This window comes from Chelonoidis abingdonii, chromosome 4, assembly GCF_003597395.2.
Source record: "Chelonoidis abingdonii isolate Lonesome George chromosome 4, CheloAbing_2.0, whole genome shotgun sequence".
NCBI classification, from domain to species: Eukaryota; Metazoa; Chordata; order Testudines; family Testudinidae; genus Chelonoidis; species Chelonoidis abingdonii.
In genome coordinates this window covers 109,472,031-109,488,360 of record NC_133772.1, presented here as the reverse complement: position 1 = coordinate 109,488,360, position 16,330 = coordinate 109,472,031, and the positions used below count along the sequence as shown (strand labels likewise).

At 46.3% G+C, this 16,330-nt stretch overlaps 1 protein-coding gene across 1 annotated transcript; it reads left to right on the top strand.

The window, feature by feature from the left end:
* Positions 1-126: 126 nt before the first annotated feature.
* On the top strand, positions 127-15,616 carry FAM161B (FAM161 centrosomal protein B). Its single transcript, XM_075065548.1, is given in 10 exon segments — positions 127-228; positions 2,211-2,530; positions 2,972-3,525; positions 5,598-5,935; positions 7,641-7,759; positions 8,256-8,423; positions 8,926-8,944; positions 8,947-9,027; positions 11,729-11,862; positions 12,116-15,616. Coding segments are annotated over 10 exon segments (1,836 nt in total). The 5' UTR covers positions 127-186; the 3' UTR covers positions 12,177-15,616.
* The last annotated feature ends 714 nt before the right edge of the window (positions 15,617-16,330 follow it).

The following is a 16,330-nucleotide window of genomic DNA, read 5'->3' as shown; positions in this document are numbered from 1 at the left end:
GGCGATTATTGGCTATTGGAGCAACGACGACAGAGAGGGCGGGTTTAGAGGCCTTGCCACAGCGCTAATTGGACTAGCCTACTGGCATCCACTGACCAATGAACTGGTAGGACCCGCCGGAGGGCGGGGTTAGGCACAGCCCGTGAGGACCAGAGATGACAGTGTAGACCCCTAAGCGGAGCCAAAATGGGGCCACCTGGGTATGGGCCCGGGGCGCGGACCCGACAGGTGAGAGAAGGGAGGGGGCCAGGCACCATGGAGCTGTTACCATGGGAACCACCGGCGTTTTCGTTGCCCGCTCTGAGTAACGGTTTCAGGGCGCGTGCGGGATTGACGGCCCGTGTGTCACCTCAGCGCCGCGGCCCCGTTACCATGGCAACGGAGCATCTCCACTGGTCTCGCTATTGCGGGGCCCTTCCCCCTATTGCACGAGAGAGACTGAGGCCAAGGGAGGGCACGTGACTTCCCCGAGGTCGCCCAGGGAGGCCACGGCGAGGCAGGGAGTTGAAAAAGTCAGGTCCCTCAGTCCCAGTGCCTGAACCCTGGGAAAGCCCTTTGTCCTCTACTGCCCCCCCTTCGTCCTTACTAGCCAGAGACCTTGCACATCAGCACCGTAACTGTGTCTGCCTTGTGGAGAGGCTGCAGCCTCTGCCCGGGTAAGGGTACAGCCAGCTTCCATTGTTGTAACTTCCCTAAAGATATAGCATGGAAAATATACATGGCCTGACAACTGCTAGATTAACCCTAGAGGTCAAAGAGGGATGTTTGTGTTACAGGTCATTGAAAAATTACCCTGACTTTTGTTTCTTTGTCTCCTACTATCTCAGAAATACTTGTTCATAACTCTCCAAATTTCCCAAATAGTTACGTCTCCTTAAAACTCCCAACCTGGAACTATTTGGGAAAAAAACAGATTGCAGTTAAGCAAAGTTGTTAATGAATTTTGTTGTGGATAGTTTGGGGCTGGTTTCTGCTGCCATTGACTCCAGTGAGAGTTAGAGGCTCAATCCTGCTCCCATCACTAAAATGAGATTTGTGTTTTTTTGCTATCGATATCAGTTGGAACAGGATTGGATACCGTAGGCCAGATTCACAGCTATGTCCAAAAAGTGCTGGACACAACTGAAGGGGGGGAGGAGAGCATAAAGGACTGAGTTGCATAGATTATAGTGTGTAAACTGAAACAGCTCCAACAGCAAGACCCTTGCATGACAGGGAGCGCTAGAGAGGCACTGGGTATTCTGCATTTTGTAGGATTTAGGTCATAGAATATTAGGGTTGGAAGAGACTTCAGGAGGTCATCTAACCCAATCCCCTGCTCAAAGCAGGACCAACACCAACTAAACCATTACAGCCAGGGCTTTATCAAGTCGGGCTTTAAAAACCTCTAAGGATGGAAATTCTACCACCTCCCTAGGTAACCCATTCCAGTGCTTCACCACCCTCCTAGTGAAATAGTGATTCCTAATATCCAACCTAGACCTCCCCCACTGCAACTTGAGACCATTGCTTGTTCTGTCATCTGCCACCACTGAGAACAGCCTAGAGCTCCATCCTCTATGGAACCCCCCTTCAAGTAGTTGAAGGCTGCTATCAAATCCTCCTCACTCTTTTCTTCTGCAGACTAAATAATCCCAGTTCCCTCACCCTCTCCTCGTAAATCATGTGCCCCAGCCTCCTAATAATTTTTGTTGCCCTCTGCTGGACTCTCTCCAATTTGGCCACATCTCTTCTGTAGTGGGGGGACCAAAACTGGACGCGGTACTCCAGGTATGGCCTCACCAGTGTCGAATAGAGGGAAATAATCAATTTCCTCAATCTGCTGGCAATGCACCTACTAATACAGCCCAATATGCCGTTGGCTTTCTTGGCAGTGAGGGCACACTGCTGACTCATATCCAGCTTCTTGTCCACTGCAGGTGGACGAGGTCCTTTTCTGCGGAACTACTGCTTAGCCTGTTGGTCCCCAGCCTGTAGCAGTGCATGGGATTCTTTCTTCCTAAGTGTAGGTCTCTGCACTTATCCTTGTCAGCTCTTTTATGTTGTATTTTCTGCCTTCCTGCACTAGTGGGAATGCAGCTGGCTAAGGTGGAGTTTGGCATCAGAACAGGCAGAAAGCTTTGTGTAGGAGTTGCCTCTCAGAGCTCAAAACATTTAGTGTAAGGCAGTTATTAATGGCTTTATTGAACATCCAGCTCTGATCTCTCTAGGTGTTTCCACCTCAACCTTCCTCAGATTCTGAGCCAGAAACAGAGAGAGTTGGTGGTGGTGTCACTCAGCCCAGGACAGATGAGCTGTTGGGTTTTCTCCAGCCAGGCAAGGAAATGGTAGCTGTCTCAAGTTCAGCTGAGGGGTATTATGACACACTGCAGGCACTCAAGATGGAAAACAGACAGTATCTATTAGAACTGGGCTTGCTCTACCAGGTAAAATTGGAGAATGACCAGAAACCCTTCAAGGAGGAACTGGAAGACTTCTTCCAAGACAACGGGAGATTGACTCTGCAGGGCAAGCCCTATGAGGCTTCAAGGTAGGACACATTGGACACCTGTTATTTTCCTTCTGTTCATGATCTTCCTGGAAATGCCTCCAGTTGAATTCCGATATTGACCAAGCAAGTGAGACATAACCCTCCACTCAATGGCATTTCTGTTTGTCTGTATGTAACATGATAACTTTGGAAGAAAATGTTGGATCAATTCCAAAATTTCAGGGAACATTCTAGACATCAAGGGGTGAGGAGCCTAGTCGTGCCTGCTGCTTGGCCTACATAAGCAACAAAGTATGCAACTCTCTAGTATATTGCATTTATATAGCACTTTTGATCAGAGGTTCTCAAAGGACTTTGCAAATGTATATAAGTGTCAATTCTACCCAGCCAGAAGGTAGCTCTCTATTGCATGTCCTTTTGAGATTTCGTATTACTTTATTTGTTACTGCCTCTTTAATAATGTCTTTGTCCTACCCACAGATCTAGTATCACAAGCCAGTCCAGTTCTTTAACTGACCTAAACTTGGACAGTCCTTGGGATCAGCAAAATCCTCTCTCACTTCCTCAGTCCCACCTGAGGCCAAAGAGTGCTGCATCTGCCTGGGTCTCTACTATCACCATCCCCCAGCCCTTCAGGATGACTCTGCGTGAAGCACATAAAAAGCCCCAGTTGATGAAATCACGTGCATCCCTTGAGCTGGAAAAACGAAGGGACAAAAGACAAAGTCAGGAGGAAGCAGAGTGCCAGAAGCAGTTCCGCGCACAGCCGGTGCCTGCCCATGTTTACTTGCCACTCTACCAGGAAATAATGGAGCAGAATGAGATTCGCAGGGAGGTGGCAACACAGAAGAGAAAAGAGTTGCTCCTTTCCACTCAGCGACCCTTCAGCTTCCTAGAGAAGGAGGACAGGAAGGAGGAGGCCATCAGACAGAAGATCTTGGCAGCACGGGCTCCAGTTGAGAACTCCAAACCAAAGGGCAACAAGACAGTCCCTAAATTCATCTATAACCCAGTTCTTGGGGATAAACTCAAAGGTAAAGTGCTTAGTCGTCTTCCTGTAGAAAGGATTCCTTATCTGCCTCACTTTATCAGTCATCTCTCTCACTGTCTGACTGCCATGACAATGCAGGCTGGGAAATAACATGTTCTGCTCCTTGTCCTGTTAGGCACTTCCTGATAGGGACATCTCTCCAGAAGAAGAGTCAAGATTGCTCAGAGCCATAAGAAAGAAGTAGTTGTTCCACGTGTAGGGACTGAAAGAGGGCCGTTTGTTAGCCTGTCCATCCACCATATACAAACATTTATTTTATCAGAGTAAAGCAGGGAGGCAGGGCTCTCACACCTTGAAGCAGGCAGTGAGGTAATGTCTTTTATTAAGTTATGAAAGTCTATACAAGATTGTTCCCCACAGTCTTGTTTCCAGGGCTCTATATAGTCCACTTTTAAATGTCCTGAGCAATGAGACATCCACCAGTTCCTTCAGGCAAGAATTCCTTAGCTAAGTACAGCTCTGTCCAGGAACTCTTCCTCATATTCAGCCTGAATGTACCTACCTGAAGACCCCTAAATAAATTTTCCTTCCTTCAGATATTTGTAGACTTGTTACAGTGTGGTTGCTGTTTAGGCAAGTGACACATACTTAGCTCTTGAGAAATCAATCCCCTAATCCTTTTTATTGCTCTTCTCAGTCCCTCAACTTTGTCAATATTTTTCTGGTACTATGGTGCCAAGAATTCAAACCACAATTGCAGGCAGACCTCACCAGAGCCATGTACAGTTTCTCATCACCTCCATGCTCTGTGACATGATGTGTTTGCATATACTATCCAAATTTGCATTGGCTATTTTAAAGCCATATCACATTTTTTTTGCAAATGTCTAATTTGCTAATTGCTGTAATCCATATTCCTTTACTGTTGCCTCTGGTTTTCTCCCCAATTGAGTGTGTTTGTTATAATTTTTCACCAGCTATATTGCCTTGTAATGTACTATTCTAAATGGACTATTTGACTGATTGGATAGGGAAGACATATATGATACTTGATTGGTTAGACAACTGATGTGATCTGAGAGTGCTACCGGATTGGGTGGATCATTGTTTTGCTATTCTATGCTTGTACCGTTATGGTCGATGGCCCAGCAGCCAACGTGGGTACCTTGTACCATTGTAATTAGGCAACTGACCAGTTGGATATGCACAAATGCAGGTTTCATGTGTTACATGAGAATCAGTGGAAAAAATTGAACATTTGCAACAGAATGTCACACTTAAGTCATTATAACCTTGTAGACTATGTATATTTCTACACAAGCCCTATAAAAACCTTATTGTGCCAACAGCACTATCTACCATCCTTTCTAAAAGTGGAAAAAATATTTTGCATACATAGTGTCCACGAAAATGACACAGATGAAAAGTCAAATTTGCATATTATCCCTACAACATACAGTCCCGACCTCCCACAGAAAATTAGGCCAGAAATGACATGAAATGAGGACTTCAGGGATGCAGAGCTCTGCTCCCCACTGTATGTATTGTTACCCAGAATCTTTTCTAATATGGACTAAGATCACTGGATCCTTCATAGAAAAAAAGAAAATCACCTGGTAAAAGTATACTCGAGTTACAATGTGTAGATCATGTGATCAGCCCCAGGGACATTAGTCAATGGAAGAAAACTACAGATCATCACAGAGCCCCCTTACCAATCTCATTCCTGCAGAACAGAAGGGTGCAGCTACTTTTACCGGCAACCTTATGGTGGTGGCAGTGGAGAAACAACCTGTCCAGAAACTGCACCCCTGGAGGGATGGTGTGCTCACTAATTTATGCCACAGCAAGAGAGGAAAAATCAGTCCATGGTGCTTATGAGGGGTTAGGAAAAAGTCATAAAGGACCAATCTTGCATTTTGGGTAGAAAAATGCACTAAGCAAACAAATATTGAACACTCTACCTATGTTAGCTGCTCCCATTCTCTCCCATTATGATGAAATATTTGTAGGAGCAGCACCCTACTGTGCTCCCAATCTCTCCCTTTTCTGTGTTGGCAGTTCCCAACACCCTCTTCCAGTCTTTATTCTCATTGATTTGGTTTTGTTTCCCAGAAGCTGAACTCTACAGGAAAATTCGCATTCAGATGAGAGCCAAGGATTTGTTGGAAAACTCCTCCGCTCCTATTGACCCTAGCAACAAACAAAGAGACCCACAGTTCCGAATCGCCACCAAAACCAAACAAGAAAAACTCAGCTTCCTGCAAGACAACTTCAGCTTTAAACCAAGAATTAACCCAGTGGTGCCTGATTTTGAAACACTTTACTGGGCGTTTCAGAGAGAAGCAATAAGGATACGAGACGTCAAAGAGCCAACTCGTAATCAACCGTTTAAACTGAGAACCTCCAATCTCCGCTACAGGCAGAGAGAAGCTAATGAGGAGAAAATGAAGGTGAGGGGATGATGTGTTCCTGAAGCATTACACCCTTCACACCACTCAAGGTGTCAGATTGCTGGGATCTCTGTCTTTTGATTTATAATCCTATATATTTTTACTGAAGCTGACCCACCTGACAGGAAGACCTGTCTGCTGTTGTCTGAGATGGTCCCTCCCTAGATCCCTGGTCAGCCAGAGGTAGGGCATTGAGGAGTGAGGCAAAGGCAGCCAAGGCACAGCCATTTCTGCCTGCTCCTAGACAGGTCCCCCACTGAGCTCCATCTGACTTCTGCCTGCTGGAGGAGAGCTGAGGGGAACAGACTCCATTCAAGACCAAAGTCCAAGACCTTCCCCAAAACAAGACAGAGTACAGTGAGCCGCTTCTGCCAGACAGAGGGAGAAAACTGGGTTCATGGTATAATATGAGCAGCTGGCACCAAAACACCGATCCAGTGGGCTGCCTCCAGGAGTATACGGGGCATGGTAACCCAACAGTGCATTCCAGAATGATGAGAATAATAGCCTTTCCATTGTTCAGTTCTTTATACTGTGCTAGGGAGAAGTCATACAATGTGATTTTTTAAAAAAATATATTAATTTGCCTTGTGTGTTTCAACAACTTGATTTCGTTATCTATATTGAACAATCTGTGCCATTGATTAGAAACTCACTTCTTTGTAAACATGCATTCTTAGTAATCAAGAAGAAATGGAAAATTCATGCAGAATATCTGCACAAGCTTGTGGACAATGACATGCATTAGGCTGTGGAATAGTCTTTCAAGGGAAGTGGTGAAAGATGGTCTTTAAAATTAGACTGAACAAAACTCTAGAACAGGGGCGGGCAAACTTTTTGGCCTGAGGACTGCCTTGGGTTTGTAAATTGTATGGAGGGCCACTTAGGGGAGGGCTTGTGGCCTGGCCCCTACCTCCTATCTGCCCTCCACCCCAGGACTCCTGCCCCATCCAACCCCCCCATTCCCTGACGGCCCCTCTGGAACCCCGGCCCCATCCACACACCCCTGCTCCCTGACCACCCCTGAGCCCCTGCCACCCCATCCAATCCCTCCTCTCATTCCTGACTGGCCCCATTCAACCTCCTGTTCCCCGCCCCGGACCACCCTGACCCCTGTCCACACCCCCACCCCCGACCACCACCCTGAACTCCCCTGCTCTCTATCCAACTCCCCCTGCTCCCTGCCCCCCATTACGCTGCCTGGAGCACCAGTGGCTGACGGCACTATAGCCACACACCCCGGCTGGAGCCAGCCATGCCACCATGCAGCACAGAGCACCGGATCAGGCCAAGCTGCCCCACCACCCAGAGCATTGTGCCAGCCGTGGAGCAAGTGAGCTGAGGCTGCGGGGGAGGGGGGATAGCAGGGGAGGGGCCGGGGGCTAGCATCCCAGGCCAGGAGCTCGGGCGCTGGGCAGGACGGTCCTGCAGGCCGGATGTGGCCCGCGGGCCATAGTTTGCCCGCCTCTGCTCTAGAAAGTGGTAATGCTACACTGGGAAGAAATGGACAAGATTATCTTTTCGATCTCTCTCTTCAGTGTCATGTTAAGGACTCCCACCAACCTAACTGGTAGGCATGAACTGGAGGTCTGTCCTCACAGACTCCTGCAAACATGTTTGAGTCTCTTCAGTAGCTACCTAAAGAGCAACAGGAGATTCTGCACATTTCACAATTATACTAAACTAGATTTCATTTGCTTTTCAGCAGCCTTCCAAGGCTCCCATGCAAAGAAGTCGTTCTCTGACTGGTCTCTCCTCTCTCTCTTCCAACACCCTTCCAGTGCACATTACAGATGCAACAAGAAAGAGAGAATCTGCTATTAGGTGAGTAGGGAAAAAAAGTACTTGGTTTCAGGACCATGCCCCACGAATAATAAAGTAGAGAAGATGACATTTGAAATTGTTTAGCTCTTCCCCATCTCACCTGCCACTCCCACCAATGCCTGCATTGGTTTTTCTGGAAGCAGCTTCTCCCCCATTGAATGACAAGAGTTGCTGACTTCTGTAAGATATGTTTTTTCCCTCTGCATGTCTGTCCCTCATTTCTTAGATAGTCTCATTACTTTAGTATCCAAGTGCCTATTGTCCTCCCTCTCATCTTCCTCCACGTATTTCCCTCTTGCTAATACCCTTCCCTTGCGTGTTCCCTTCTCTTGCTATGCTCCCCCGTAAGTGTTTTTGTCATTACATGGCAGTAACACATTAATCATCCTTTTAGATAGTGTGTCACATTTCAGCATTAGCAGAGTGAGCTTTCCAGCCAATACTCCTGCACTCTGAAATGAATTTGCTGCCCCATTACCCACTTTTCTCTGTATAGATACTGCCAGGAAGACAAAAAGAGCAGGGAGAATGAAGGAATTCATTGGATGGAGATACAGAGAAAGAAATGTCAGGCTATGCATAAATCTATGAGCAGCCGAGCAAAAGCAATGGATCCCCATAAAAGCCTGGAGGAGATACACAAGGAGAAGCTGAAACAGAACTGGTCAGTATCCCAGGCCACACTGATAGATAGCTCTTTGCAGCAGTAGCTTGTTTTTAACAAAAAATAATTGCTTTGGAAGGGGATTGACCCTGGGCACCTGTGACCCAAAATCTACCTTCCTCTCACAGTCAAGCCCATTTCACTGTCTTTTTTTTTTTTTTTTTTTTGCATTTCAACACCGTGGGCTCTTTCCAAACAGATAGAAAAAGACCACAAGGATCACATTTTCTGTGAGTGCCTTCACCACTGCAACCTTTAATATTTGTTCTTGTATTAACTGTTTCACTGCTCATCTTCAAGTGGAACCTTACCTTAGTACTGTGAACCTTGCAGCACTATAAGTGCATTTTGCTAATGCACACAGTATGTGAAGCAGGAGCAAAGCAATAAGAGCATCATGTCCTGGAGGTATTTGAGATGAGGGTTTAGAAGGTCATTCCAATGACAGAACCAAGAAGTCAGTCAGAGGCACCACATTAGTCAGGGAACTTTTCCATTTCAGGCAGAATGACCGCAGAAGAACACAAAGGAGTACAAAAAAGAACTGGAAGAAATGCAGATACGAGTCAAGAACCGACCATACCTCTTCGAACAGGTCATGAAGGTAAACCACTCAAAGCTCCAGTACCAGTATGGAGCACAAGATATTTGTCAGCTAATTGTAGAGATGAGTAAAGGAGGCTGTGGGTGGAATTCAGTCAGGAATAAGAAGGTGCAAAAGCTGTGTTTTTCTGGACTAAATTCAGAAAGGAACAGACATGTTCCATTAATGTTTGGGAAACTCCCTCCCTCCCTCCGGAAAAAATCCCCACTCCACTGTGCTCAGCTGTTCTGTGAAGCTTTACAGCTGCTTAATTAATTTATAATGCAGTAACACCCAAGGCCCTTTATCAGGCTTAGGGCTTCATTCTGCCAGACACTATATGAACTCACTGTCCCTGCCATGAATAACAATAGATTACAAAGTAAAAATCGACGATCTACAAACCATTTGAAGACCATACTCAATTTGGTGTTTGTTCTGTACTTTTTGTTTGGAAAGTGGCAGACAGGTCCCTAGAAAGGAACAAACAAAGTAGTCCCTCCAATCAGCTGCAAGCTTGTTGGGCATGGACTGTTTATTCAGTACATCTCATCACTGTACAATACCTCCTCCCCACGTATCTGATACTACACTAAAAATAAGCAGCGTAAAAACCAAACTTTTACTGTGGCTGCAAAACCTTGTACCCATGTAAAAAACTTCCTCCTGGGTTTCCTCTTTCAAATTCTACACATCAGCTCTGAGCTGTGGAGTAGTCTGATTAGAAGTAGGGACAAGACAGCTGCACACTAAACTAAGCCTCTTAAAAGAGCTATCTTCCAGCTCATAATAAAACTGTTCAGCTGAGCAATTGATCTGAGTGGAAAGAGAAAGACAGAAAGAATTAGCAAAGGTTGGTGTGGCATTCACTCACCTAAAGAGAAGGAGGCTGTCCACACTGATAGTTTGGTTTAACCTTTAGAAGAGCTGTCAGATTTTCTGGATGGATGACATCTTGGAATAGGCAAATTTGCAGAGTTTAGTTGGAGTCAGTGAAGGGTGTTGGACTAGTGAGGGGGGATGACTTTGGCTGCTTGCAAGTGGGCTGGATAGGTCTCCAAAGTGGATCTGATTCCTACACCAGTTTCAATTTACTCCCTTGGGATTAACCCAACTGGTTACGGGGGACAACTAATAAAAGAACAGGGACAGGAATGCGGTCAGAGGCTCAAAAGAAGGGAGCCTGATGGGGACACTGAGCAGAGAAACCCTGGACAGCTCCCACTGCTCCTCAAAGGTGTCAAGGGAGCCAGTGGACTGGCTCTGTGTACTATTGGGTGTCTGGGAAGTGGGTGGGCCCGCCCACTGCTAAAGGATCCTCCCCCAGCCTAAGGGGAGGACCCACAGGACCACAGAAGCCCACTGATTACGGGGGACAACTAATAAAAGAACAGGGATGGGAGTGTGGTCAGAGGGTCATAAGAAGGGAGCCGGACGGGGACACCAAGCAGAGAACCCCGGACAGCGCCCACTGCTCCTCGAAGGCGTCAAGGGAGCCAGTGGACGCCGCCCAGAGGAACTCCGCTCGGATACGTGAACGGACCAGGGACCGGAAACAAGCCCCACAGTCACCGAAGGCTCCATCGGCCAACCTCCTCTGCCTGGTCGTGTAGATGGCCTTGTTAGCCAGGGCGAGGAGGAGGTTGACCAGGAGGTCCCGGGACTTCTTGGGGCCACGGATAGGGAGTGCGTAGAGAAGGAGGTGAGGGGAAAAGTGCAGCCAAAAACGCAAAAGGAGATTAGTGAGGAGCCGGTATAGGGGCTGCAATCTGGCGCATTCTAAGTAAACGTGTGCCAGGGTCTCCCTCACGCCGCAGAAGAGGCAGGTGTCTGGGACAGGGGTAAACCGCGCCAAATACACGCCCATGCTCACGGCCCCATGCAGGAGCTGCCAACTGATATCCCCGGTGGGCAAGGAAGTGTGTACCGGGGTGGTCACCCGCTCCTGCCCTGAAGGGCTTGAAATCAGCCCTCGGAGAGGTCTGAGACTGTGAGAGGCTGCTGCTAGGAAAACAGCAAGCCTAGGCTGATTGGGGAAAGCAGCCTCAGCTGGGGGACCACACCCCAATCAGGCCAAAGCTGGTTTAATAAGGGCCCAGCTGACCCTTATAAGAGGGCAGTGGGCCAGAAACACATAGATTCTCTCTCAAGGCAGTGAGTAGAGGCCTGGCTGCTGGGCTGCTCAGGGTGCCTAGAATGAGGCAGGGCTGGGGAGCTTCAGGCTGCAGGGCCTTGTCCAAGGCACTGGGTTGCAGAGAGAGGCAGCAGGTCCAGACTCAACTTTGCCTATGATGAGTGGCTTACATTGCAGCCCCAGGGTGTGAATGGTAGTTGGTGACTGGCAGTAGCCTATGACTGAGGCAAGGTGGGGATAGAGGGTAGGGGTTCCCTGGGGAGGGGAGACACTGAGACTGTGGGTGTACTGCCAGGGGGCAGCACCTTAGATAAAGGGGCACTGGAGTCCAGGGAGGGACATGGGGGGAGGGGGGCAGGTGGCAGCAGGACATCAGCCTGCAGCGAATTCCTGATGACCAGCAGGAGGTGCCGCAGGGGTGAGTCCTGCATGCCTACAAGGTGGCTGACAGTTGTGACTCTGAACAGAGCTCTCTCTATTATCACAGCCCCTGTGTAGCTGCTATGAACTGAAACCCTCTTTTTAGGGTGTCCATTATGGGAAAGGACCCAGTTCTAGTTGGTTCATTTTTCTGTTTCAATTCCATAGCATGATGCCCGGCAAGAGGCAGAGCGACACTACCGAGACACTCTTTGTCAGGTGGGGCTGAATGAGGAATTTGTAAAGAACAAAGGGAGAGATGCTACTGACCTACCAAAGGAGGAAGAGTCTGAAACTCGCAGGTAATCAAAGCAGTAAGGATATAGAACCAACTTTCCTGTCTTTGGCTAGACAGAAACATTCTTCCTCCTTGTTCCCAAAGAATTCTAATCTGTGCCATCAAAGGTGAAAAGGATAACTCCGTTATGCCTATGTCAAGTAATAAGGCTGCCCTATTGCTATGTGCTTATGACCAGACTTCTGCTTTTCATGCATAGAATAAAGTAGCTCAGATCATTTCCAATACTTAACAAAAGGTTCTGACTGTTTCTACAGAGCTCAGGAGTCTCAGAGGGACACAGACATTGGCACTGTACAGGAAGAATCATCATCTTAGGAAGAGCAGGGAACAAAGAATGACAACCTAAGAACCCTGCACATGACTCAGTGGACCTACTTTCAATAATTTCCTTTAGTCCAAGATGCTTGAGACGAGAGCAACAGTTCCAGACTTCTTACCTGCATGACCCCATTTTCAGACTTACTTCTTTTTGTGACCTGACAGCTTTGAAGATGCCATTTTGTAGAGCAGCATGGCATCTGCCGCACAGCATGATCTCACACACTGTACATGCAAGGTCACATGGAGCAAATGGCATCCTCCACACCTCATGATCACCGTAAATGCATCTGCTGATGGCACGAGTGCAGTCCCATCTGCTGATGGCACAATCCCACTTGGAGTCACAACCCATAGTCTGGGAACCACTGTTCTAGAGTTTCAACAGTAGAACCTCAGAGTTATGAATACCTCAGGAAGGGAGGTTATTTGTAACTCTGAAATGTTCATAACTGAACAAAACATATGGTTCTTCCAAAGTTTACAACGGAATATTGACTTAATACAGCTTTGAAACTTTACTATGCAGAAGAAAAATGCTGCTTTCCCTTCTTTTAGTAGCTTGCTTTTAACACAGCACTCTACTGTATTTGCTTTCCCCTTTCTCCTCCTCCCACCCCCAGGCTCTGCTGCTGTCTGACTGTGTACTTCCAGTTCCAAATAAGGTTTGTGACTGGGCAGTTTGTAACTCAGATTCTCCTGTGTTTCCAACTGACTGACTTGAGAGAGTTCCTTTGTCATCTAAACCACAGCAAGACTACACACAGGAGTGAGGTGGTGATGATTGACTCTTGCTTAGAACACTCCTTGCCCCTCTCCAATCCCTCAGAATGTTCCCCAACTGACTCATTTCCGTGTCCCTTAGTCAGGTTTTCAGGTTTAGAACCAACAGTGAGACTGCTTGAAGGAGGGAGAGAGGAGGGTGAGGGGTTGAGGCACTATTGCTGAAAAGGAGGTAGAGCTGAAAGCTGATATGTTTACTTCCTTTGTACTCAAAAGATTCTGAATGGAAAGGGCAAATCTAGTAGATCTTAAAATTCTGCTCTGAAGCTGTCCTTCATTTTTATTTCTGTTTCAGGTTAAATGTGTATGTCGAAGTGGATTTTAAAATATTTGTACAGAATAATAGATTATTGGACTGAGTTCTCCTGGGGAGAAGATTTGAAAAGAAGCTCTTCTCTAGCATCTCACCTCTACAGCAGCTCTGCTTCTCTCCTAGTGTTCTGGAGACAGTCTTGCCATAAATTGCAACCACTTTCCATTATAAAGCTCTACTTTAGCCCCTTGTAACTTTGGCTCAGATCATGGGTTTGGCCTGAAAGTGGTATGATTTACTAAGAAGGGGGTCAGTGCAAGGTTTGAGGAAATTCATCACGTTTTGAGCTTTATGTAATTAAAAAGCTATCCTAATCTGAAGTTTGAACTTCTGTCCAATGTTCTCTCCTAGCTCAAAATCAGCTTAAAACCCCTTAAAGCTCCCTAAAGTCAGGTCCTGCCTATATGCTGCAATTAAGCAAAGTTCATAGAAACGTAGGGTTGGAAGGGAATTTGAGAGCTCTTCTAATCCAACTCCTTATGCTGAGACAGGGCCAGCAAGACTATTCCTGACTGACGTTTTCTAACCTGTTCTTAAAAACCTCCAATGGCAGGGATTCCACCACCTACCTTGAAGGCCTATTCTAGTTGTTGGTGTCACTAAGCATAAACCTAAGTAACTTAGGAAAGTGAAAGGCAATAAGAATATAAGGTCTCCCTGTTTCAGGCCTCTAGTGAACAAGAGTCCTTCCATGTTTAAACTCTCATCGACCTCAGAGGCTGGCAGAGGGGAAAGGCCAGGTGCACCAGCCCTTATCAGTTGTAAGGCTGCTCAAACTGGTATGGAGCAAAAATAATGAAGCCTGCATACTTTTGGTCAAGGGAGAGGAGATAATGGTTTACAAAGACAAGGTCGTAATTCACGCCAGCTTTAATTAACTGTTCAATGTAACTCTACAAGGGGGAGAGGGAGGGGGAAGACAGAGAAAGAAGTGTGTGAGAAAAGAATGCTGCAGCTGGACAGAAGAGGGATGGGAAACGGGGGCTTGCTAGTCAGCGAGAAAAGTTCTCATGGATATAAAGGAACAGACTGCTTGTTTTATGTGTGCTGGATTTGAGGCGTACCAGTCTCCCAGCATCACTTTGAGATCTCAAATAAACTCTGCTTGCTTCTCCCCCTGGTGTGTTCATTGGTGCTGAAGCACTCCGGGCACGAATCACTGTTGTTTGCCTTGGGCACCCCTGGTGTCAGCAACATAGTGCTTAACTATTCTGAGAGTTTCCCCCTATTTAACAAATTTCCCTTGCTGATTACTTGTCCTACTTTCCCAGAACATGAACAATTGATCACCATCCTCTTCATCACAACCCTTTAACATTTTAAACATTGTCAGGTTCCCCCCATCTTTTAACACTGGGATCAAGTATTTAGTTTTGAAAAGACATCAATTTTTTTTTTAAATCTTTCCTCAAGTCAGGTTTTCTAAACCTTTTATTTTTGTTGCTCTTCTTGGGATTTTCCAGTTTGTCCAGATCTTTCTTAAAGCATGTCACCCAGAACTGTCAAATAGAGCAGGACAGTTACCTCTCACTTCTTACATACAATGTTGCAGTTAATGCAACCCAGACTGATGTTAGCCCTTTTTTGTAACTGCATCACATTGTTGGCTCATTCACTGTGTGATCTACTCTACCCTCCCCTGCCCCAATCCTTTTCAGCAGTACTACCACCTAGCAGTTATTCCCCCTTTTGCAGGAAGAAAAAATTAATGCACCCTTTAGTACTCTTCACTTGTCTTTACTGAATGTTAATGCTGATTTCAGACATTCTCCAATTTGTCACAGTTGTTTTGAATTCCAATTGTCCTCCACAGTGTTTGCACCCCTCCCAACTTGGTGTCATTTGCAGTTTTATAAGCATATTCTCTACTCTGTGATGCAAGTCATTAATGAAAATATTGAATTTTACCAGACACTACAGAACCCCCCTATTTTACAGTCAGCCATTAATTACTGAGTACAGTCTTTCAACCAGTTTTGCACCCACCTTACAGTCATTTCATCTAGCCCACATTTCCCTAGTTTGCTTCTTTTGTTGTAGATGGTTTTGGGACCAGTTCTACTCCTAGTGATAGTAGTGGCTGCTAGGGGACCAAGCCTGCCCCCATTAACATTACTGTGAGGTTTTTTCTACATAGATTTCAGTGGGACCAGGCACTATATATGAGTATGTCCTGTCCACTGCCTGCATCTTAAATGATATAAAGGGTATTTCTATAACTGACAGCTAATAGAGATCTTCCTTCAGATAACAGTGGGGGTAAGTCTCATTGACAATTAGAATATTTTCTGAAAATGTGCATTGTCAAAGAGCTTTGAGATTAAATGATTTTAAAAATGTCAATTTTTTGCAAGATGTCTTTCTTTGTGCTACCCTGTCCTTGCTCTGTTCTCTCTTCATGCCCTTTAACTTGGAAAAAAAATAAGGTAGGTGCAGGAGTTGGCACTTTCCTTTCCACTAGCTAAGCCACTGCCCCAATTTTGAGTTGACGCACACTGGTGCTGCAGGGTAGCAGTCCTTCTCATTGGCCGAGTCTCAACAGAATCTAAGCTTTCATTTAAAACAAAAGCAGTTTTCTAGCCTTTCTGGCTGAAGTGCCTTCTAAATGTGGAACCAATACAACTGCTGAGTCTGCAGTCAGAGAGAATGGAACAGGATCTCTGAGAATCCCATATGGTCCCTTCACTATAGCAAAAGTCCCTACCTGCAAAAGAGCCGCTGTTGTTCCATTAGGCAGGGGTATTCTATGCAGAGAGGTTTCAGTCTTGTAGATATGTAGCTGTGGGGTGGCAGGAAGCAGCATATAACCCTAAAGATCCAAACTGCTGTGTTTATCTCAATGGGATGTTAACTCAGAAGTTAACAACAATCATTTAAATGTCCACACAGCTAACTGTTTCACCACAGACCATTGTAGCAGAAAGATCCACAGTTAGGTGGATTGATGGCACATGCTTAGAGCACTGCTACCTTTGTGCTCACCCCGGCTGCTACCTAGCATGTTTTCAACAGTGACCCCCCTGCACATACTGTCTATGCCACACTTTGGGAGAAA